The sequence below is a fragment of the Equus caballus genome, chromosome 23 (genome assembly GCF_041296265.1).
Source record: "Equus caballus isolate H_3958 breed thoroughbred chromosome 23, TB-T2T, whole genome shotgun sequence".
NCBI classification, from domain to species: Eukaryota; Metazoa; Chordata; class Mammalia; order Perissodactyla; family Equidae; genus Equus; species Equus caballus.
In genome coordinates, this window is record NC_091706.1 from 40,228,380 (window position 1) to 40,253,268 (window position 24,889).

At 38.6% G+C, this 24,889-nt stretch overlaps 1 protein-coding gene across 3 annotated transcripts in view; it reads right to left on the reverse strand.

Moving 5' to 3' along the window:
* Nucleotides 1–24,889, reverse strand: part of ERMP1 (endoplasmic reticulum metallopeptidase 1) — a 72,085-nt gene that overhangs the window by 22,108 nt on the left and 25,088 nt on the right. For all 3 annotated transcript variants that reach the window (XM_070248303.1, XM_023627324.2, XM_070248302.1), the window contains exons 2-7: nucleotides 24,488–24,789; nucleotides 19,546–19,673; nucleotides 18,784–18,889; nucleotides 3,248–3,394; nucleotides 2,488–2,580; nucleotides 622–834 (exon numbers count right to left, since the gene is read on the reverse strand). In XM_070248303.1, the coding sequence (XP_070104404.1) occupies nucleotides 622–834; nucleotides 2,488–2,580; nucleotides 3,248–3,394; nucleotides 18,784–18,889; nucleotides 19,546–19,673; nucleotides 24,488–24,789 (989 nt within the window). The remainder of the gene's footprint in view (nucleotides 1–621; nucleotides 835–2,487; nucleotides 2,581–3,247; nucleotides 3,395–18,783; nucleotides 18,890–19,545; nucleotides 19,674–24,487; nucleotides 24,790–24,889) is intronic.

The window sequence follows — 24,889 nt, forward strand, 5'->3', positions numbered from 1 at the left end:
GAAGGAGACCAATTTAACCAGAAGCAGTTCTTTCATACTTCAGAACAGTGTGCTACTACTGGTCTGTAATGTGAGTAAGACTTTAATGGGACTTTTCACTAAAAGCCAATCTGTACAAACCAGTTTCTATGTGGTACTTTTTTTTTTTTTTGAGGAAGATTAGCCCTGAACTAACTGCTGCCAATCCTCCTCTTTTTGCTGAGGAAGACTGGCCCTGAGCTAACATCCATGCCCATCTTCCTCTACTTTATATGTGGGACACCTACCACAGCATGGCTTTTGCCAAGCGGTGCCATGTCCGCACCCGGGATCCGAACTGGCGAACCCCGGGATGCCAAAGTGGAACATGTGCACTTAACCACTGCGCCACCGGGCCGGCCCCCATCTATGTAGTACTTCCATGGAGTGCATAAGTTCATCAAAATTGCCTGCTTTACCAAGACTAAAAGTATAATGAGCATATGAATCTCATATTCATTTAGAAATTTCTTACAATATAAATCAAATGTTATTTTTCTTAAGATTTTTAACTTCTTGGAAAGATATAAGCAAACTGATTTAAAAACTTCAGGCAAATTCTATACCCATGCCAGTATTGCAGTTTTAAAGGAAAATACTTACTCTTATGTTTGGGCTGCAAAAATTTTTTGCCCAGGTACAAAACAACAGCCATTACCACCATGTAGTTAATTATTGAGCCAACACGAGAGGGGTAGGCAATGACAAATAAGCCAAACACATCAAAGAAGACCATGTTTCCATGTCGATATTTAGAAGAAGTGGCCAACATATCAGATGTAGCTAGATATTTAAGAACTGCTAAAATGTTGTCACCTATTAATAAAAAGATAACAAAGTTGAATAAACCATCCAGTGTTTAGTAAAGTAATACCTAGAAAGAATGTGAACAGAAATAGTTTCTACCATCCTACTGCTCTCCTACTTTTCTTACTAAATTTCTCAAATTAAGGTCCACACCCCGTATTCTGTTTCCTCTCCACTTAGAAACCCAGCCAAACAGCCTTCATCCTTTCCCTTCTATTAGAACTATTCTCCGATCAATGGTGCCCTCACTGTTGACAAACCCAAAGGCTGTTTCCTAGTCCCTATTCATTTAATATACATTTAATGTAGCAGACACTGCTCTACTCACCAGAAACTCAGTGCTGACCCAAGAGACAAAGGCCTCTCATGAAGCTCACAGACACCGAACAAGTCATTACAGGTGTGTTAAGAATTAATAAGGAATGTCAATTACAGCTCAATTAAAAAAAAGAATTAATAAGGAGAGGTATTAGAGTCCCCTTGGAACATATCAGGGGAGACTGATAGAGTTTGAGAAGTCAGGGAAGCATTCCTGAGGAAGCAGTATTTATAGCTAAAGGATGAACAGGAAGCTAGCTGCAATGGGGGAGACCGTCCAGACTGAGAGAACTGTGTAGATGAAGATCTTGAGGAGGGAAAGTTCCAAATACAGGCAAGAAAGTCCGGAATGAGGAGAGAGTATTCAGCAATGAAGCTGGAAAGCGGGGAAGTGCTTATCAGGCAGAACCTGGCACATCAGAGGTCTATAATGACTATTTGTTATATCAATGAATGAATGAATGAGTTTGAGCTTCAACAAAGGAGCACTAAGAAGCCTTGAATAATTGGCATTTCTTCCTGCTGCTCATCCCATCCTTCTCTCTTCTTTTCACTTAAGACACCACACTGTCTTCCAGAGGGCTTTCTTTCATTGGCTTCTCTATCTGCCTTAAAATGTGTTTTCCCCAAAGCTCAGGTTTAGTCCTCCACCTTTGGTTCATTCTTTCAAAAAACATTTCCATTCTCCATACTTTTGTGGTTTTCTCTATGCCTTTAATTCCTAAACCCATATACACAGTTCTGCCAAGAACTCTAACACTGTATCTATCTTTTCATCTGGTTCACAGACCCCCTCCATCTAATATGTCTGACAGAGTTCATGGTCTCCTTCCCTCTCTATCACTGCTCTGGATGAGGGTTGCCTTTTCACATCCGCATTATGGTCAATGGCATAATCTTTCCCCAGCCAGCCAGGATTTATACTTTGCAATCATCTTTGCTGCCATCCATCTGATTCATCCCTTTATCTAACCTGTCAAGTCTTGTGGAATTTACCTTCAAAGTGTATCTAATTTTCCATGCCTCCCCTTTCATTTCTACTTTTTGTCAACACCACAGTCTAGGGTCCTCATTATTCCAGACTTAAATTGCTGTGGGAACAGCCCTGACTCGGCTTCTTCTCCCTTTCCAATTCCTCACAATAAATAGTCTTATGTTCCTAATTGTTAAACTAGATTTCAAAGCTAAAATTCAAACCCTCTTCTCTCTAGCTCCAAAGCCCCAGCTCATTCACACCATACATTAGCCTCCCTAATGCACAGGCCACGGACTATTTACAGATCTATAGGTAATCCCTAACCTTCCATCTTGCCATATATCAAAAGTCAAAATGAGAATACCAACCTGCTCTCTGAATGGAATCTGTTAGAATTCTGTCCGCTGTGTCGTACTTGGTGTGATAAATGTATCCATTCTCAATAAAAGCTAAGTCTATTCCTAAGACATACAGGGGGGAAAAAAAGTCATTTTGTTTTAAAGATCAACCTTGCTTTAGGCCTATTTGTTTAATGTATCAACTTCCTAAAAGACAGAATGCCAAAGCCAGGACATGATTGCTTTGTTACATTTATGAACAAATGATGTAAACGCTCTTCTAATGTTTTACAAAATCTATAGCTATGGTACATAATTCAATTCACAAGGACTGAGGAAGTGCACTGCTGCACAGGGAGGCATTAAGAGTCACACGGCAAGGAGCAGAAACACTGAGCTTGAGAAGTCATCAAAACTTTGCCATCTACATCCTTGCCAGGCCAGAGCCAAATTTTTACTTCAAATAAGCTGTACAAGCTGCCAAGGGAGTTGGCAAAGCAAGATAACAGCGAAAGTCAAAGACCTTGTCTTTTGGAAATGAAGTGCTAAACAGTTCTCCCCTGTTCTGCCACACTGGGGCAAGATGACGTATTTTAACAAAGGCAAGCATTTAAATTAGACTGGAGTTCAAAAGAAGAGGAAAACACTAGGAACTCGTGAGTCAGAACATACCGCTCTCTCACAGAGAACACGCTCTCAGAAAAGGCTGTTTACTCACAAATTCCAAAAAGTCTAACTCGCTTTTGATTAATCACTGTCACACTATAACCCATAACAATTAACAAAATACCTGGAATGTTCCCAAAATCCCTGTAGATACGGAAGTCAGTATCTGAAGGAATGATTCCACTCTGAAAAACCTCCTGAGCCACCACAGAAGCAAAAGGGTGTTTAGCTGCTGAAACGTAAGCTTGGACCAACCATGGATTTTCAGGACCTGAAATGAAACACAACAATACAAGGTTAATCCGCTAATTTTTTTAAAATACTAATTTTTTAACAGACTTAAAATAGTTACTGTGGTAGTTTGGGGAGACAGCTCGAGTTTGATTTTTTAAGGCTTTTCCTCCGAACATTTCTTTGATAACGTGTATGGCTTTTAGAATGAAAAATAATCTTTCAGAAAACAAAATTATGTTTAATTATAGAATGAAAGCACTATAAAAAGTTTAAGTTTATAATGAAAAATCACTCATAAGTCCATCATCCTAAGATAACTACTATCATGTTTTTTTTTTAAAGATTGGCACCTGAGCTAACAACTGTTGCCAATTTTTTCCCCCTGCTTTTTTCTCCCCATATGCCCCCAGTACACAGCTGTATATCCTACCTGTGGGTCCTTCTAGTTGTGGCATGTGGGACGCCGCCTCAGCATGGCCTAATTAGCAGCACCATGTCCACGCCCAGGATCCAAACCCTGGGCTGCCAAAGTGGAGCTCGCAGACTTAACTACTCGGCCACAGGGCCGGCCCTACTATTATCATTTTTATATCTTCGATTTTCTTACAAATGTATGATTGTGTGTACACAGCTGTACTCAGAGTATATATACTCTGTACATTGTTCTTTCACTTAATATCATATTAAATGCATTTTCCTATGTTGCTAGATACTACAAAGATCATTTTAATAACTGTACAACATTTCACTATAACATTTCACTGAATATACTGTAAAGCTCTTTATTACTAATGCTTATAATTTTTTATCCTTACTAATAATTCTGCATTAACATCTTCATACATACACAGCTTTTTCCAAATGTGGGAGCTTTTTCTTTAGGATAGTTAGATAAATTGTATTATTGCTCCCAATTATTCACTCCTCCCTCCCATGTAACTTGTAATGCCTCCCTGTGGAAGTAGCACATACACTTCCTCACCCTGTTAAGTGCGGGCTCGGCCACATGAATCACTTTGGCCAACAGATTGTGAAAGGGAGACACAAGAACCTCAACGAAGAAGACTTTTAGGAAACATCACATGGTCCATCCCTCTCAATAACTCTGACCCTGAGATCAATACATCCTTTATGAGGCCTCCTTCTTCAGCCTGGATCCCCAAAATAAATAAGACACATGGAACACAATAACCATGGAATATAACTACAGTTATCCAGGAACCACAATGTAATGTGAGCAAGAAGTAAGGCTTTGCTGTTGTAACCCACTGAGATTCAGGGGTGGTTACAACAAAATTTAGCAAAAAGTTGACTGATATCGAGAGATCGAGTAACTGTACTTCAGGAAATCTAAGAATATTAACATTTTTATACCTTTATAAACAGATAATCAAATTGCTTTCCTACAGAAAAAATGACCAGGAAAAAATAAAATATTAAACAAAAAAGGGGGAGCTGGCCCCATGGCCGAGTAGTTAAGTTTGCACACTCTGATTCAGCGGCCGAAGGTTTTGATGGTTTGGATCCTGGGCACGGACATGGCACCATTCATCAAGCCATGTTGAGGAGGCATCCCACATGCCACAACTAGAAGGACCCACAACTAAAAATACACAGCTATGTACCGGGGGGCTTTGGGAGAAATAGGAAAAAATAAAGTCTTTTAAAAAATGACCATAGAAGGGCTGGAGGGATAGAGAAACATTATACAACCAGATACCCAGGTGACCCAGATACTGGAGTTACCAGACACAGATTTTAAAATAACTATGATTAACATGTCCTAAAACACAGATGACAGCAAGAATTCTACCAGACAAGGAAAATCTATTAAAAAAAGTCAAATGAAAACCGTAGAACTGAGAAACATAATAACTGATGTTAAGAATTTTAATAGGGTCAGCCTGGTGGCTCAGCAGTTAAGTGCGCACATTCCGCTTCGGCAGCCCGGGGTTCCCTGGTTCAGATCCCGGGTGTGGACAGAGCACCACTTGGCAAGCTATGCTGTGGCAGGCGTCCCACATATAAAATAGAGGAAGATGGATGTTAGCTCAGGGCCAGTCTTCCTCACCAAAAAGAGGAGGGTTGGCAGCAGATGTTAGCTCAGTGATAATCGTCCTCAAAAAAAAAAAAAAAAAAGAATTTTAATAGATGGTTTAATACAAGGTTAAACACAGCAGAAGAAAGGATTATAGATCAACAAAATTAAAGTAGAAAAAGGAAAAGGATGGAAAATATAGAAATGTGTAGAAGAGACATATGGGATATAGTGAAAAGGTCTAACATATAAGTAACGGGAGTCCCAAAACAAGAGACAGATGGAGCAGAAGCAATGTTTAAAGAGGTGATAGCCAATAATTTTCCAAAACACAAGAAAACATCAAGCTGTGAATTTAAAAGCTCTACAAACCCTAAACAGGATAAATATAAAGAAAAAACAAACTTAGCACCAAGATCTTTGCTTCTAAATACCATTATCAACTAAAAGGACCAGGTCTCCTTAGAGAAATAGTTAATTCCAGATCCGGGGCCAGAAAGTGCTCAAAGGAACATGTCAGAGACATGTCAAAAGGACTCAGGCACCAGTTGAAGGGGCTGCCACTGGCCCAAATTGGGACACTTCATGCATCAAAATGATAATAACAGAATATATAACTCATAAAATAAAAACACACGAAACACTGAAATAAATACTCAATCGAGAATAGAAAGCCTTCCTTCTAGCAGAATTCCAAACATTAACTATAGATGGAATCATGGAGCTAGAAAACTAGGATCAAAGTTTTATGAGAAATGAGAGATTTTCATAGCCTCAAAGTACCTATTACAAAGGGGAAAAGAGTAACTTTACAAAGTAGAAAAACTTGACAAATACTGTCATCAAATGATCTAAAGTTAATATCATCAGTAATCAGACAGACATTATGTGCCTCCTAATGTGATGCACTGAAAAGGACACAAATGTAAAAGCAAAAAGAAAAACAAAGGTGGGGAAACACAGATTACCAAACCTTATCACGTTAAAATATTATTATTAAATAATAAAATTTGATTAATAATTATAATAATTACAATTACTGTATAATTAATTGTAATAGTACAATTAGATATTAATAATTAAAATTATACTATTAAGGTATTATTAAAACCATACTGAAAAAACAGGTAAAGCTACACTATAAAGGTAAGACAGTGTCATAAAAATCAGGATAAGATTAGAAGGAAGGAGTTGTACTTGAGAAGGGGCAGCTGGAAAACTTCTGGAAGGGTGTAGCAAAAGTCTATCTTTCATGAGTGAGATTAGAGGGGTAGCCACCTTACAATAATTAAGTTTACACTTTCATATTTTTTAAAAGTGTGTCATATAATGGATTGTGATACATCTAATAAAACACAACAATTAAATGCTATGTTTGATCTTGGATTGGAACTCAGATTAAAAAATAAAATACAACTAACTATGACATTATTAGAACAATCGGAGAAATTTGAATATGCACTATTAGCTAATAGTTTTATATTAATGGAATATTTTTTGAGTGTGATAAATGTACTGTTATGAAGGAATATATCCTTGTTCTCTCTCTACTGTGACAATTATGTTGAGATTATCAATTGAGATCATTTTTCTCCTTTATTCTGATAATGTGGTGAATTACGTAACTCGATCTTCAAATATTAAGCCATCTTCATTTACCATTCAGTACAGATGCACGATATAAAATCAATATACAAAAATTAGTTGGATTTCTATACACTAATAATGAACTGTCTGAACTGTCAAAAGAGAAATTAGGAAGACAATTCCATTTATAATTTCATCAAAAAGAATAAAATACCTGTGAATAAATTTAATCAGGGAGGTGAAAGATCTGTATACTGAAAACTCTAAGACACTGATGAGAGAAATTAAAGATGACACAAATAAATGGAAAGATATTCTGTGCTCATGGATTGGAAGAATTAATATTGTTAAAATGTCCATACTACCCAAAGCAATCTACGGATTCAATGCAATCCCTATCAAAATTCCAATGGCATTTTTCACAGAAATAGAAAAAAACAACCCTAAAATTTGTATGGAGCCACAAAAGACCCTGAATAGCCAAAGCTATCTTGAGAACGAAGAACAAAGCTGGAAGCATCACGTTTCCTGATTTTGAACTATACTACAAAGCTATAATAATCAAAACAGCATGGTATTGGCATAAAAACAGACACATAGATCAAAGGAACAGAACAGAGAGCCCAGAAATAAACCCATACAATACACGGACAGCTAATTTTTGACAAAGAAGCCAAGAATATACACTGGGGAAAGGACAGTCTCTTCAATAAATGGTGTCAGGAAAACTGGACAGCCACACACAAAAGAATGAAACTGGACCACTATCTAACACCATACACAAAAATTAACTTAAAATGGATTAAAGATCTGAACATAAGGCCTGAAACCATAAAACTCTTAGAAGAAAACATAGGTGGTAAGCTCCTTGGCACAGGTCTTGACAACGATTTTTTGGATTTGACACCACAAGCAAAGGCCATAAAAGCAAAAACAAATAAATGGGAATACATCAAACTAAAAAGCATTTCCACAGCAAAGGAAACAATCAACAAAATCAAAAGACAACCTACTGAACAGGACAAAATATTTGCCAATCATATATCTGATAAAGGGTTAATATCCAAAATATATAAAGAACTCATACAGCTCAACAGCATAAAAACAAACAACCCAATTAAAAAATAGGCAGAGGATCTGAATAGACATTTTTCCAGAGAGGACATACAGATGGCCAACAGGTAAATGAAAAGATGCTGAATGTCATTAATCACCAGGGGAAATGCAAATCAAAACCACAATGAGATTGTCATCTCACATGTGTCAGAATGGCTATTACAAAAAAAAGAAAAAAGAAGTAAGTGTCGGCAACGATGTGGAGAAAAGAGAACCCTTGTGCACAGTTGGTGGGAATGTAAACTGGTGCAGCCACTATGGAAAACAGTACGGAGGTTCCTCAAAAAATTAAAAATAGAACTACCCTATAATCCAGCTATCCCACTGCTGGGTATTTATCCGAAGGAAACAAAAACACTGAACTCGAAAAGATACCTCACCCCCTTGTTCACTGCAGCATTAGTAACAACAGCCAAGACATGGGAGCAAGCCAAGTATCCATCAATGAAAGAATGGATAAAGAAAATGTGGTACGTATACAGAATGGGGTATTATTCAGCCATAAAAAAGAAGGGAATCTTGCCATTGGTGACAGCATCAGATGGACCTTAAGGGCATTATGCTAAGTGAAATAAGTCAGACAGTGAAAGACAAATTCTGTATGGTCTCACCTATATATGAAATCCAAAAAACTAAACTAAACTCAAACTCACAGATAGAGAGAACAGATTAGTGGTTGCCAGAGGTGGGGGATATGGGGTGGGTGAAATGGGTGAAGATAGACAAAAGGTACAAACTTCCAGTCATAAAATAAATAAGTCCTGGGGAGTACAGCATGATGACTATAGTTAATAATACTGTATTACATATTTGAAAATTGCTAAGAAAATAGATCCTAAAAGTTCTCATTACAAGAAAAAAGTTGTATCTAAGTATGGTGACAGAAGTTAACTAGACTTACTGTGGTCATGATTTTGCAATAGAGTCACGCGTCACTTAATGATAGAGACATACTCTGAGAAACGCATCATTAGGCAATTTCATCATTACGTGAACATCACGGAGTGTACTCACACAAACCTAGATAGCCTACTACACACCTACGCTATATGGTATAGGCTTTTGCTCCTAGGCTACAAACCTGTACAGCATGTTACTGTGCTGAAAACTACAGGCAATCATAACACAATGCTATTTGTGTTTCTAAACACAGAAAAGGTACAGTAAAACTATGATATAAAAGATGAAAAATGGTACATTTGTATAGGGCACTTACGTGAATGGAGCTTTAAGGACTGGAAGTTGCTGTTGGTGAGTCAGTGAGTGAGTGGTGAGTGAATGTGAAGGCCCAGGACATGACTGTGCACTCCTGTAGACTTTACAAACACTGCACACTTATGCTGCACTAAATTTATTAAAAAATTATTTTTTTCTTCAGGAATAAATTAACCTTAGCTTACTGTAACTTTTTCACTTTATAAACTTTTTTTAAACTTTTTGACTCCTTTTGTAATAATTTAGCTTAAAATACAAACACATTGTACTGCTATACAAAAATATTTTTTCTTTGTACTCTTATTGTTTAAGCTTTTTTCTATTAAAAAAATATTTATTTTTCTTAAACCTTTTTATTAAAAACTAAGACACAAACACACACATTAGCCTAGGCCCAGACAGGGTCAGGATCATCAATATCACTGTCTTCCACCTCCACATCTTGTCCCACTGGAAGGTCGTCAGGGGCAATAACATACATGGCGCTGTCATCTCTTACGATAACAATGCCTTCTTCTGGAACACCTCCTAAAGGACCTGCCTGAGACTCTTCTTCAGGAGGTGTCAATCTTTTCAGAAATATGTCCATGGTGGTTTGCTTGGTTTACTTTTTTCATCATAGATTTGCTTGTAAGCAGATAATGCACCATGAACATTCCTCTCTATTAACGAAAACCTTTCAGTGTTGGGGTCCACGTTGTCAAACTTTTTAAGGAACTTGCTGAGGCCTGCAAAGGCTTCTGCTAAACCCTTCACTGTGAATTTTCTCGAACGTTGTTCTTTTTCTTCTCCTGCAGTTTCCTTTTCTCTTGCCTCTTCTTGAGCTATGCATTCCTGTTCCAGTTTCAACAATTCCTCATTAGCCAATTTCTCAGGAACCACCTCGAGGAGCTCCTCAATGTCATCCTCATCCACAGCCAGGTTAAAGTTGTTTGCCATCTCAACCACAGCCTTCCTGATTTTTGCAACCTCCTCATCCTTGGAAAATCCCTTGAAGTCATGGACAAACCTCTTGAGTGTCTTCTTCCAGGCGCTATTCATAAATTCCTTGGTGACATCAGCCCAGGTGCAAGCAAGGGTCTTGATGCAGTTATAGGTGTCATAATCCTTCCAGAAGTGCATCAGTGTCTTCCTCAGCTGCAGCAATAACCTGGGCAAAGGTCCTCCTCAGGTAGTAGGCCTTAACATCTACTATAACTCCTTGGTCCACTGGTTGGACTAAAGTGGCAGCGTTTGGAAGGAGAAACACTGCTTCAATATAAGCCTTGAAACCTGGCACTGACTTCGCCTCCTTATGGATGAAAGTCCTTTCAGGCATCTGTTTCCAGAATAGAGAAGCTTCACTCATACTGAATATTTGCTCTGGCAAGTAATTTTCCTCCACAATCAGCTTATCTAGAGTTTACAAAGATTCTTCAGCTGCCTTCACATCAACACTCACAGACTCACCACTCACTTTCATGTTATGTAATGATTAATGATTCTTGAATCACTTAAATACCAAGAACTAGCAGTAAATTCAACATCGTAGTTGGGTCCAGTCTTCTCTTTCAACAATGCAAACTTTTTGCTTTGGCCATGATCATCATACTCCTAAGAGGGATATGCTTCTGTGTCTAGTCTTCAACCCAGGTCATCAGAAGTTTCTCCATGTCTGATATAGGCCCTTCTCGATTTTTGTTAGTCTCATTACCCTCAATGAAGCAGATCCTTTAACAGCTTCCATCACTTTGTTCTTGTTCTTTAAGATCGTAGCTATGGTAGAATGGGACATGCCTAACTGGCAAGCAATAACCATCACTGATTTTCCACCTTCATAGTCCTTAATCACTTCTAATTTCATTTCCAGGTCAGTCACTTGATGTGGTCTCTTAACATTAGCAGTGGATCTGGTATGCTCAGGGGCCATGATGAACAAGAACATAAGATTAAATCAAGCACAAGAGAAAATGAAATAATCAAGAGACGTGGTAAGCATAAGATGTATGAGGCTGCTGCCGGTGTTAACACAGCACACTGTTTTACAGTACACTTTTTTTGGTAAGTAAAAAGACTGTACTCTAAAATAACAATAAAAAGTATAGTAAATACACAAACCAGTGACACAGCTGTTTATTATCATTATCAAGTACTATGTACTGTACATAACTATATGTGCTACACTTTTATACAACTGGCAGTGCAAAAGGTTTGTTTACAGCAGCATCACCACAAAGACTTGCGCTGCACTATGACATTAGCACATCACTAGGTGACAGGAATTTTTCAGCTCCACTTCAATCTTATGGGACCGTCGTGTACACAGTCCATCACTGACCAAAATGTTACACAGTGCATGAGTGTAGATACAAATATTATATCATTATATGGTATACCTGAAACTTAAAAAAAAATCTTGTATTCCTGGAATAAGCTCAATTTGGTGGAAAGCATTATCTTTTTTTACGTATATACAGACATATATACATACACACACACACACATTGCCGGATTCAGATTGCAAATATCTTATTTAGGATTTTTGCATCTAAGTATGGCACTTATCTACCAAAAGTATCCACTACAGCTAAACATATGCACACCTTATAACTCAGTAATTCCACTCAGAAATGTGTATACACACGTGTACCAAAAGACATTTACAAAAATGTTCATAAGAGCATCATTCATAATAGCCAAAACCTAGAAACAATCTAACACCCCCAGTAGAATGGATATCCTTGTCAATGGAATATTATTCAGCAATGAAAAAGAATGAACTACTACCAAACACAACATAGATTAGTCTTACAGACATAATGTTGAGTGAACAAAAGCCATACACATAGGAAAACATAGTGCATGAGTCAATTTATAGAAAGTTCAAATACAAACAAAATTAAATCCATCAAGACATAAGTCAAAATAGTGGTAACCTTTTGAGGGAGGAATGACTGGGGAGGGCCACAAAGGAGGCTTCTGGAGTGCCAGCAATAATCTCAATCTTGCTCTGAGTTCTGGTTATATGGTTATATTCAGTTTGTAAAAATTCCTTAGGCTGAACACTCAGAGCTGTGTGCTTTTCTTACATTATAATAAAAGATGAAACAAAGACACCTAAAGATAAAATTCATTTTATGATAAAGTTCATTTTATGCATTGCACCATAAAAAATACTTGAGAAAAATATAAGACCCATTAGCAGGAAACAGATTTACAGTTTTAAATTATCTACTACCTGGCCTTTAACCCCACATAGATCCCACTGCCACATGCTGGTACTCCAGCCCTACTCCAGCCTCTCACTGATGGTCCATTGAGGTGTAGAGGTCATCCACAGGTCAACTTTTGGTGTAAAAAGGCAGACTAGGAAGATTGGGATGAGGAAGGCAGATCAGTTCCTGAGTAAGATACTCTCCATGATTTAAATAAGGCAAAAAGAGCCCTTTGACAAGAAATTACAGACTTGAGGATTTCACTCAGTGAGTATTAACCCTAAGAGGTAGGTACTAATGCTACCCCATTTTTACAGATGAGGAACTGAAGTGTGGAGCAGTTACGTGACTTGTCCAAGGCTGAGACACAGGGTGTGCTATGGCTGAGATGTGAACTTGGGTCATCTGAGTACAGCCTGTGCTCTTAATCACAACCCTATCCTGCCTCCCCCAGAAAGCTCTTAATTATCTCGTAGAGAAAGGTGGCGGGCAGATACAGAAATATTTTCACTTTACATTCTTTCTCCTGCCATCATGTAAATCCTATGATGCTTCCCATTTCTTGTGCATTCATTTCTTCTTAAAGAATGAGCCCCATCTTCCTTAATGCAATGGATATGGGCATGTGTGATGTTGAGGGGAGGCAGATCTCAGCGTCAAGAATGAAAAGTCAAAGTTCCCTGGAAGTCCAGTAAAAGAAGACCCAACTTAGTCAAACAGCATCATTCCCACTGCTCTACTTCATTCTAACTTCAGGTAGTGGCATCAACACCCAGAAGAAACAAAAAAAAAACAAAAAAAAAAAAGGAGGAACTGGGGCTGGCCGAGTGGTTAAGTTCATGCACTCCGCTTTGGGGGCCCAGGGTTTCCATGGTTTGGATCCTGGATGCGGACATGGCACCGCTCAGTAGGCCATGCTGAGGTGGCGTCCCACATAGCACAACCAGAAGGACCCACAAATGGAATATACAACTATGTACTGGGGGGGGGGGCTCTGGGAAGAAGCAGGAAAAAAAAAAAAAGGAACTAATAAAGGAGACTGACAGCAGTGAATATTGTTATGGAAGCCAAGTAAGATGAGGTCTGACAACTGACCACTGAATTTAGCAATGTGACTTTTACAAGAGCGAATTTAAAGTTAACTACAACTGGTTCAAGAACAGAAGCAAAGGAATTCCACTCTCTCAAGGAACTTTGCAATAGATGGGAATAGAGAAATGAGCAGTAGTTGGAGGGTAACGGGGAGTCAAATGTATGTTTAAGACGAGAGAAAAAGCACAGGGAGGGAAAAATTAATGACAGAAGAAAGAAAAAAAATGTTTAAGTCACCAGTCTCCTATGTGTGGACCTGGAAGGCGTTTTCCATTTTTCACTCTTATAAAAGAGCCAAGAAGATGATGCAGTACTTAGACCTATGTGTTTATGTGCAACTATTTCTGTAGGATAAATTCCTACAAGTGGACCTGCCGGAGAGAAGGGTCTGCACATTTTTTAAAGTGGTACATATAGCCAAACAGCCCCAAATTGCATCAGTCTACACTTCCATCAATGGAGTATGAAAATGCCGGTTGCTCCATAGTCATCAGCATTGGGCATTATCATTCCACTTACTTTTTGCAAATCTAATATAAAAAATTCTTACTGTTATTTGAATTTACATTTCTTCTAAAATAAAACTTAACTGTTTAGTTTGGCAGTTTCTTAAAAAGTTAAACATGAATTTACCATATGACCCAGGAATTCCATTCCGAGGTATCCACCCAAAAGAAATGAAAATATATGTGCACCCAAACACTTACGCACAAATGTTCATAGCAGCATTATTCATAATAGTCTCAAAGTGGAAACAATCCAAATGTCTATCAACTGATGAATGGATCAACAAAATGCAGTATATCCACATAATGGAATATAATTCAGGCATAAAAAAGAATGAAGCACTGATACATGCTACAATATAGATGAGCCTCAAAAAACATACACAGTGAAAGAAGCCAGACTGGTAATGAGCATGGAAATCCCTAAAATTGATTATAAGGATGACTGCACAACTCTGTGAATATATGTAAAAACCACTGAATTTTACCTTTAAATGAGTGCATTGTAGGGTACGTGGATTATATCTCAATAACACTGTAATTTTTAAAAGAAGAATGCCGGTTATAAACAAGCTGGTTATAAAACAGCAGTTAGAGTATGATCCCATTTTTGTAAGAAAAAAATATATATATACCTACACACACATATATAAAATATATTAATGTATACATATAGAAAAAATCCCAGAAGGGTAGAGCCTAAATTATAACACTAGTTTGTTCTGGGTGGTAGGATTACAGGGTCATGGATATTTTTCACAAGAGGGAAAAAAGGATTCTCTGACCCCTTTGCTTATGGGCTTTCTTCTACTCAAGGTTGGTAGTAGCTGAATTTTTCACAAGATATATTACCAATTTAATCTGTTTAAATTTTAAAATAATAGTAACACCTTCAAAATTATTAAATCAAGCCTTCTTGACTTACAATATGAATCACTAGTCTGTTAAATCAAGTCATTCTTTCATGCATTCTGGCCTTTTAAAAATTAGGTAGCAATGATTATCCTAGTCACTAAAAACTCCCCAAGGAATGTCTCTCTCTGAAGTGACAATGGAGCACTACAGAGTACAAACTGTTTTAACCGAAAAGTTTCCAGGACAGGACAAGTGCTACTCGCACAGGAAAGAAAGGGCCTGTTGAAGTAGCCGAGGACAGAGCAATCTAGCGTACACTCTCATGCCGAACCCCAAATCCAGGAGGCCTTTCTCCTTTCAGTCAAATGTGGAAGCAACACTAATTAGCTTTCTGAACGCCATCCCCACAAGAACACTAGTCGTCTGTGGGCAGCGGCATCTGGAAGTGACAGAGGTACTGGGACAGGTTCTGGAAGGTCAGAAAGTGCCCAGAAAGCTGTCGGGTATAGTTTAGCCACAAGAAGCTACCAAAACCTAGAGGGAAAACATTGTATAAAACTTAGAAAAAGGAGGAAACATTCTCTCCAAATCTTTTGTAGGATGCCACTCCAGAAAAAATTAATTTTGAAATGTGGGGATTTTATTTAGAATGAGTAAAACATTTAAATTATATCTATGTATATTGCTAACTAGTAACAAGTCTGTTTTTGCGTTATTATTAAAAGCAATCATATGCAATGCAAAAATTTAAAGACTACTACAAACTATAAAGAGTATAAGTAAAGCAGTAATGACAAGGTCTGGCTTTAAATTCATGAAGCAATGGAGAGTTCAAACTGGTTTTTCACATTTTGCCCCTTCCTCCACTCCAGTCACACCCACCACAGCTCCACCAGCCAATATGTACCATCTGGCAGTGACTGTTATTATACAGTTTGTTTACTCCCAAATAATGTAATTATATCTAAAAATGTATGCAACTGTACAATTTTTATGTAAAATGATCTACATTTAGTAAAAAGAGCACAGACTATAAGCTAGTCAGGCCTAGTGAAAGTGACTGCTCAATAAATGTAAATAGAGGAATTGACTTGGACAAGACCTCACTAACCCTAGGTAAATGTGTTTTAACGTCTCTGGACTAAATATATGTAAAATATATTAACATATATGCATGGAATATGTATGCATTCATATACATCCACAGAAAAAATTCAGGAAAGTTACAAACTAAACCTTAAGACTGGCTTTTCTCTGGCTCGGAGGAGTACAGGGGTAGGGTGCTGTCATAATAAATTAAAAGCATGGATATGAAGGCATTTAACATACGCTCCTGCCCATGTGGAGCCCTGACATTTTCACCAGAGCAAAGAAAGACAGTCTCTTCTTTGCTAACAGAATTTTCTCTATTTTTTGATGTAGTGGTTGTTATACTAAGTGTTCCTCGTATCATGACTGAATCCAAGAATTAGAGGGAAAAGGCTAATAGTGTAGCATCTACTTACTCCTATAGATATTAGATACCAGGTGCTCGTTAGTTAGACAAGAGTAAGCAGAAAGATTTGAGAGTTGAAAAGAAAGTAGAACCTCACTTCTGACCTTATGACCTTGAGATTCTCAAAGGTTAGCTGAAGTAAAATATATTTGCATTTTGAAGGGTAAGGTTTAAAATAAGTTGGATGGAAAATATTAAAATGTGGTATTGTTTAGGTTATAAAGACATACTTAGCACTCAGGCTATCTTCATAACAAACAATACAACATCTGTAAAGAGTACTAAAAACCAAGTGCCGTATCATCTTACTAACTTCTCCCAGCCCATCTCAGGCCCCAAACACACTCAGAAAACTTGCAGCAAAGGCTACCTCTCTGGCTAAAATGCATTACCCAAATTTCTAACAGAGTGGGGAAATGGCATGGAACTCCCAACGTCAGATTTTAGTATACCCTGACTGAACAAATCTGAGCTTTGAATTCTAAGAAAGGTGACAACTGATACTTATCAACTTAATCTTGTTATCCTTAGAAAAGTTTAATTGTAAAATCAAAAATATTTCTCTGGCTGATTAAATATTGCTGGATTTTTACAACATTCAAATTAATTCAATGATAAAGTCCTTTAACTTCAGGGAGATTTTCTCATTTTAATTCATGAAATTTTTGTCATTTAATATTATTTATATCATAATCACCCATAATGGATAAAAAAGTTCACCGCCTATATGATAATCTGCTTAGTGGTTAAGAACAACAGCTCTGCACCTGGACTGCCTAGGTTCAAATCTCACTGTGCTATTTACCAACTGTGAAACCTTAGGCAAGTTACAATCTCTCTTGCCTCAGTTTTCTCATGTGTAAAATAAAGGTAATGACAGTACTTATCCCTCTTACCACATAACTTCTCACATTGTTCTGAGGATTAAGTGACTCAATATAGTATATAAAAATGTTTGAACAACACCCAGCACATAATAAGTGCTATACAAGCGTTAGGTGCTGCAAAGGGCTCCTGGACCAGCAGGGTAGCTGACAATTCAACTCAATTCTGACCTTATCTACCCAAAATCAGAATCAGATTCCACCAATAAAGGACTCAGTCCCACAAGACCACCCTCCACTTTAGACGCCAATCATTAAGTCGTGGTTGTTACCTATATACTTCTGACTGATGGGCTACAAATCAGAGGTGCCCACAACCCCCTCCTTGGGTTCAATTAATTTGCTAGAACGGCTCATAGAACTCAGAGAAACATTTTACTTACTAGATCACTAGTTTATTAGAAAAGGATATAACTCAGGAACAGCCAGATGGAAGAAACATAGTACAAGTATGTAGGAAGGGACACAGAGCTTCCATGACCTCTCTGGGCATGCCACGCTCCCAGCACTTCCATGTGCTCACCAATCCCCATCTCCAAAATAGAGGCAATGAGTTGTCCTTTGGGGTTTTTACGGGGGCTTCATTACGCAGTCATGACTGACAAAGTAAGTGGCCACTGGCAAGTGATTCAACCTTAAGCGCCCCCCTCCATGGAAATCAGGAGGTGGGACTGAAGGTTCCAATCCTCTGATCGCCTGGCTAGTTCTCCTGGCAACCAGCCCCCACTCTTGGGTGGGATCCAAAAGTCACCTTCATTAACATAAACAAGACACCTATATCACTCTCAACACTTAAGAAATCCCATGGGTTCTAGGAGCTGTGAGCCAGAAACTGGATGAAGACCAAATACATAGTTCTTATAATAAATCATAATATCACAGGTGCTATTAATATTATTTTGTTAAAAGTTTTTACAGAGCCAGGGCCAGCCCACTTCAGCAGCCCAGGTTCTTTTCCCCGGGCGTGGACCTACACTACTCTGTTGGCAGCCATGCTCTGCTGGCAACCTACGTACTAAAATATAGAGGAAGACTGGCACGGATATTAGCTCAGGGCAAATTTTCCTCAGGAAAAAAAGAAATTTTTTACAGGGCCAGTTCTGGTGGCCTAGTGGTTAAGTTCAGCACGCTTCTCTTCAGCAGCCCAGGTTCAGTTCCCAGGCGTGGACCTACACCACTCATCTGTCAATGGTCATGCTGTGGCAGCAGCTTACATACAAAAAGAGGAAGATTGGCAACAGATGTTAGCTCAGGGCAAACTTTCCTTGGAAAAAAAAAAATTTTTTTACAAAGACAAACTAAAACTATCTCATGCTCTAAAAAGAATGTTCATTTCATTAGAGAGATTACTTACGTTCAAAAAACTTCCACTTTTATAAAAACAAGAATTGCATTAAAATATACAATGCAATTACATTAAAATATAAAATACAGCCTCAAATACCTGTTTGGAACACAAGTTCTTTTCCTCCTACACCCGCTGCCTCCAAGTTAATGAATGCACGAATCAAGCTGGCCCAGGGGTGCTGAGTGATGAAACCGTGACTGGCCTGAATAGGAAGGAAACAGAACAAACAGAGGTTAAATAATCTTAAACTATTAGTCTTTATTTTGCTTACTTTAAAGACAGAACATCTACGTTGATGAGGGGAAGAACAGGAAAATAACCATTTTTTCAAAGGCGGTATCTAACAGACATCTATCTGGCTCTCTCTCTATGCATGACGGCTGTGTGCAGTTTGCTGAGCGGAAAGTCATCATCACAGGAGGCAGCCGGAGTTCCATGAGTGATGCCAACAACGTCCTTAGTAAGCGTGAGGCTGTGCAAAAGAAAGCGCAAAAGAATAGGGGAGAAGGGATGACCTGCCTGGGTGGGTGCCTGCCTCACACTGTGTGCCTGTCTCAAAACATCTCCGAAACTCCGCTGTCAAAGAAACCCTGAGGTGAATAATTATGCCATCGCAGAATCCTTTTAGGAATCAAACACTGACAAGATGATCTGTTCTAAGCTGAGTTTTCAAATACTGAACATGTGTGCATAACTGACTATGGAATTTTTAAACTACTGCCAGGTACAATGTTTCTTTTGCACGTCATTTTATAATACCACTTAAATGAATAACCAAAAGGCATAAGTGTTAGCTATTATCATTATTACTCTCATTATTATTAGTCAACCTTAGTACTTAAAACAGTAAAATCTCACTTGCAAGACATTTTCCTCAGCACCATTAAAGAGAAAAATGACAGCATGATGTAAGGCTTCTGAAGACGTTGACAAGACGCGAAGGACTTCCAGCATCACTGAACAGCTAACTGCATCATCACTGGCACCTTTAAATCAGAAAAAGAGATTTGCTTCTCAGACTTTAAAACCTTCACAGTAGGAACCATCATGGCTAGGAATGGGGTGTTCTCATCACAGAAGCTGCAGAAACACAGCTCACTCTGTCATCTGGGGATGAGTAGATCTACCAGCAGTAAACTCCATGAGGGCAGGGATCTTTATCTGGTTTGCTTGCTGACTTACTCTCAACGTCAAGAACTGTACATAGCCGAAAGTAGATGCTCACTTAATATTTTCTGAATAACCAACCAGATGGGACCTAAATTTGACACTGAAAACTGGCATTTTCATCAACCCAAGGTAACTTGTTTCATTCTTTATCCTTATTCCACATCCTCTGTAACCTCATTTCTCGTGTTCACAGCTTCCTATATCATCTCCCACTGCCACCCTCTCCTTTCCTGCTTGTTTTCCCGCCAAAATCATAAAAGCTGCAGATCACTCCACATTGATAGGAGGGTCAGTTTGGAAAGTGTAGCTTTTTTTTTTTTGCTGAGGAAGATTCGCCCTGAGCTAACATCTGTGCAGTCTTCCTCTATTTTACATGTGGGTCACTGCCAAAGAATGGCCGCCAATGAGTGGTGTAGATCCACACCTGGGAACTGAACCCAGGCTGCTCAAGTAGAGTGTGCTGAACTTAACCACGAGGACATGGGGGCCAGGCCCTGGTGTAGCAATTTTTAAGCTTTCTCCAAGGGGATCATGTGATCAAAAGTACAAAGAAGACACCAAATCTAGTAAGATACAGGGAAGGAGACTAATGACCTAAGTATTATCCCTGGTCCTAGCACTGATAAAGCAGAGGACCTCATCAATCACTTAACTTCTTCTTGATTCAGAAACTTTACATATTAATTAAAACTGATTATAAAGATGACTTTTAGCGTCTTGATTTTGTTAAAGCACTTAAGAGCAGTTAAAGGAACTCATTGGATATTTGATGATATTAAGGAATTACTGTTAAGTTTTTTAGGTGAGGTACTTCATGGTATTATGGGCATGTCAAAAAAGAGTCCTTAGGGTTGGTCCAGTGGCTCAGCAGTTAAGTTCGCACATTCTGCTTCAGCGGCCCAGGGCTTGCTGGTTTGGATCCCGGGTGCAGACCTCTGTATTGCTTGTCAAGCCATGCTGTGGCAGGCGTCCCACATATAAAAAAGTAGAGGAAGATGGGCATAGATGTTAGCTCAGGGCCAGTCTTCCTCAGGGGGAGGAAAAAAAAACAGGAGGCTTGGTGGCAGATGTTAGCTCAGGGCTAATCTTCCTCAAAAAAAAAAAAAAGCAAGAGTCCTCATCTTTCAGGGATATAGACTGAAATACTTATGAAGAAACTGATACAGCTGAGATCTGCTTCACATAATCAAGGGTTGCCTGGATGGGGTAAAGAAACAAGATCAGACTGTTGAAGCTGGGTGATAGGTAAACTCAGGTTCATTAAACATTCTATTTTTGTACATATTTGAAATTTTCCATAATAAAAATTTTAAAGAGTCATCAAAGTAAGCAGGCACAGCAATAACACAAGCAATTGCATTTCTGATTTTACACAGTGGGAGGCAGGGTGCTACAGAGTTTAACGTGGGTTTCTTAAGAAAGACTTGGAAGTAAGTTCTAGCTCTGTCATTCACCCATTTTCCTGGTCTAGAAAGCAGGCTAATAATATCTACCTCACAGGTGTATTGTGAGTATTATAAGATAAAGTGGTCCACATTCAATTTTAGTTTTTCCTTCTTCTCTTTGCAAACTTAAGGAAGGCTCTGCAGCCAGCTAAAATGCTTGTCTTGGCGCTAGTAAATTCCAGACTCCATCCCTACCCAAGAAGTAACTACTTATTAGCTATAATTGTCTCGGTTGTGAGTACAGGATTGTAATTTAATCAATAATTATCTAATTACTATCAAGTAGGAAGTATTTGTAGCTATCAGTAAAAAGTGCCACCTTTCAGGAACCAAATGAAATTAATGGTTTTTAACTTTCAGACTGTGAAAACAGCAAAAAAAAGCAAACAATAAAATTTTTCTTTATTCAAAGAGGGAAACTGAAAGAGATGTATCTAGATAGGGTTGATTAAAAAGTTAAACTGTGGGGCTGCCACCGTGGCCGAGTGGTTAAGTTGCGCGCTCCGCTGCAGGCGGCCCAGTGTTTCGTTGATTCGAATCCTGGGCGCGGACATGGCACTGCTCATCAAACCACACTGAGGCAGCGTCCCACATGCCACAACTAGAAGGACCCACAACGAAGAATATACAACTATGTACTGGGGGGGCTTTGGGGAGCAAAAGGAAAAAAATTTAAAAATCTTAAAAAAGAAAAAAAATGTTAAACTGTCAGGGCTGGCCCCGTGGCCGAGTGGTTAAGTTCGCATGCTCTGCTGCAGGCGGCCCAGTGTTTCGTTGATTCGAATCCTGGGTGCGGAGATGGCACTGCTCATCAAACCATGCTGAGGCAGCGTCCCACATGCCACAACTAGAAGGACCCACAACGAAGAATATACAACTATGTACCGGGGGGCTTTGGGGAGAAAAAGGAAAAAAATAAAATCTTTAAAAAAAAATAGTTAAACTGTCCATTTATCTTCCTTTATTTTAATGGTTCTGGTGTCTGAGAACAGAACTAGAGAAGGGTCATATATCACTAAGAAAGTGAAGGTAAATTAGAGGACAGTAACTATAAAGGCTAGCTGGTTAACCAACCATCCCTTTCCATTTAGAATTAACCCTGAAATTGAAACCACCTGTAAAATAACTCAATGTCTCTTCTACCAACAACCTGGAACCACATGGCAAACCCAAAATATTTAAAGCCTTTCTGTGGATAATATTACTCCTAATTGGTATCAGTCCCTGAGTTCCAGATACAATGCCAAGAAGAACTTTTAAAAAATACCCATGTTTCAATTAGTTCATCCACTAAAAGGATTTAGGTGATAGTCTATTTTATGACTCTGTTTTTAAACTATTTTTAACAATTTATTATTGACAGAAATGTCCTTGAGATTGTTGGTACAGGTATTCTGATAAAATTTTAGGGGCCAGCCTGGTGGTGCAGCAGTTAAGTTCGCACGTTCCACTTCAGCGGCCCGGGGTTTGGGGCTCGAGGTTCAGATCTCGGATGTGGCCATGGCGCCACTTGGCGAGCCATGCTGTGGTAGGTGTCCCACATATAAAGTGGAGGAAGATGGGCACGGAAGTTAGCTCAGGGCCAGTCTTCCTCAGCAAAAAGAGGAGGATTGGCAACAGATGTTAGCTCAGGGCTAATTGTCCTCAAAAAAAATAAATAAATTTTAGTTAAAAATGGGTTCCAAAAACCCACAAAAATGTCATCCTTTCATTATTGGATTCCATATATGTGGTGTGTAACATCTGGCACTATGTTTCTGATATCTGTATACACATCTTTCTTATATAATGTTCTTAAATAACCGTGGTATTAATTTGCTCCTTCCTAGAATTTAAGCATAATAATAGTGGGCATAGGGTGACACTTATTTTATGACTGCTTTGAAATAGGCATAAAAGATCTCTGGTTTCCCCAGCACACACAAAGGTATTTCTGACTTTATAAAACATATGTGTGAATACTGATTTTTGAAAAAGCATTTTACATTCTGAATGCAACTGGCAAGCTTTCTTATTAAAGATTTCCTAGTATGAATCATTTTACCAAGCAAATAAATTTTATTTTATATTTGGCATAACTCTAGATGTTCACATTGGGCCTGCTATAAATTCAAGCAATCTCGAAATACTAATACTACATAACAATTAATAGCAAAAAAAAAAAGGATTTTTTGTGCCAGGTATTATTTTAGTAATTTACTTGTATATAATCCTCATTTAATCCTCTATGCAATGCCAATAGCAAAGTACTATTATTATCTCCATTTTACAGATGAGAAACTGAGGAAAGAAGAGGGTAAGCAGTTTGCCAAAGGAGTCATTAACTACACTCTATTACTCTCCACCCTTTCAAATGCAGCTGAAAGAACTGACTGGCCAGGAAACCCAGCACATGGTCCCACCTCTGTCTCTGATCAATGGTGATCAACTAAGTTGATTCCTGTGTCAAATGAGGAGGTTGAACCAGATGCCATCTTAAGTCTCGTCTACCTCTAAAATGCTATGATTCCATTGTAAAATGCTACTATTTTCTATTTTTCCCTACTTACAATCTAACTACTGAAGACAACTTTCTGATGAGTCTTATTTTTAAAAGTGGAAGTTCAATTTAGGGGATTCTCATTCATTCAACAAATATTCACTGTGTCACGCACTGTCCTACACATCAAGAGTTCTATTTTGTCGAAGTATTTTCAGAGCAAAATTTATGGATTAATGAGGTACCTTAACAATCCGGCATCCCCAGGAGACCAAAATTCTCACTTCACAGATTGAAAGAAACTGCTAGGAGAGATGTCCTCCAAACCCTGTGTCCCCTGAAGGCAGGGACTGTTCCTTTATCCTGTATCCCCAAAGCCTAGTACAACACCTAGCTGAGTAAACACCTGAAGCAGCAGAACATAACTGCAGGACTCATGGACACCTCCTGGTAACACTAATAAAACTGCTTCAGTGTCACTGGGCTGCTGGTACTCACGTTTACAAAATAAATAAACAAAGCATTGAGAAAACAGTGAGGTGTTAGATCTTAAACTAAATGATACTATTCTAATTATCCCGCCTTCCATCACAATGAAAAAAGGGCTGTCTGTGAAAACAGTGCCCCACAGGTGCCTAAGCAGCTCGGAGTTAATAAGCTTTCTGGGCTGTGACAACTTCAAAATGACTAAAAAACAGGTACCTACCTGGTGAGTTTGCCACTGAGTCAAAATGACAGTTAGCCAGGACCGCATGCTGGGCTCCATCTCTGGGTTCCAGCTTTACTACAACGTTGGTGATATTGTCATAGTAGCTTGTAAAACCACCCAAGAAGTCAATGCTAAAGGAACCTGTGGGCCGCTGTACATCTACTGAAATCTTGTGAAGGCTGCTGCTTTGAACTTCAATCAGTTTAATCTGTTCCAGGAGGTAATGCACCGTCAGAATTTCATTTTCTGGACTTCCTGTAGTCCTGGGGCCAATGGCTGTTATGTGTTCAAGATAATCCCTGGAAGTGACCAAAAGAATGATGTCCAGGCATGCTAGACTTAACGCTTAGCACAGAGGAACTTTTCCCCCACACTCCCCCTCCCCACCAAAAACAAGTT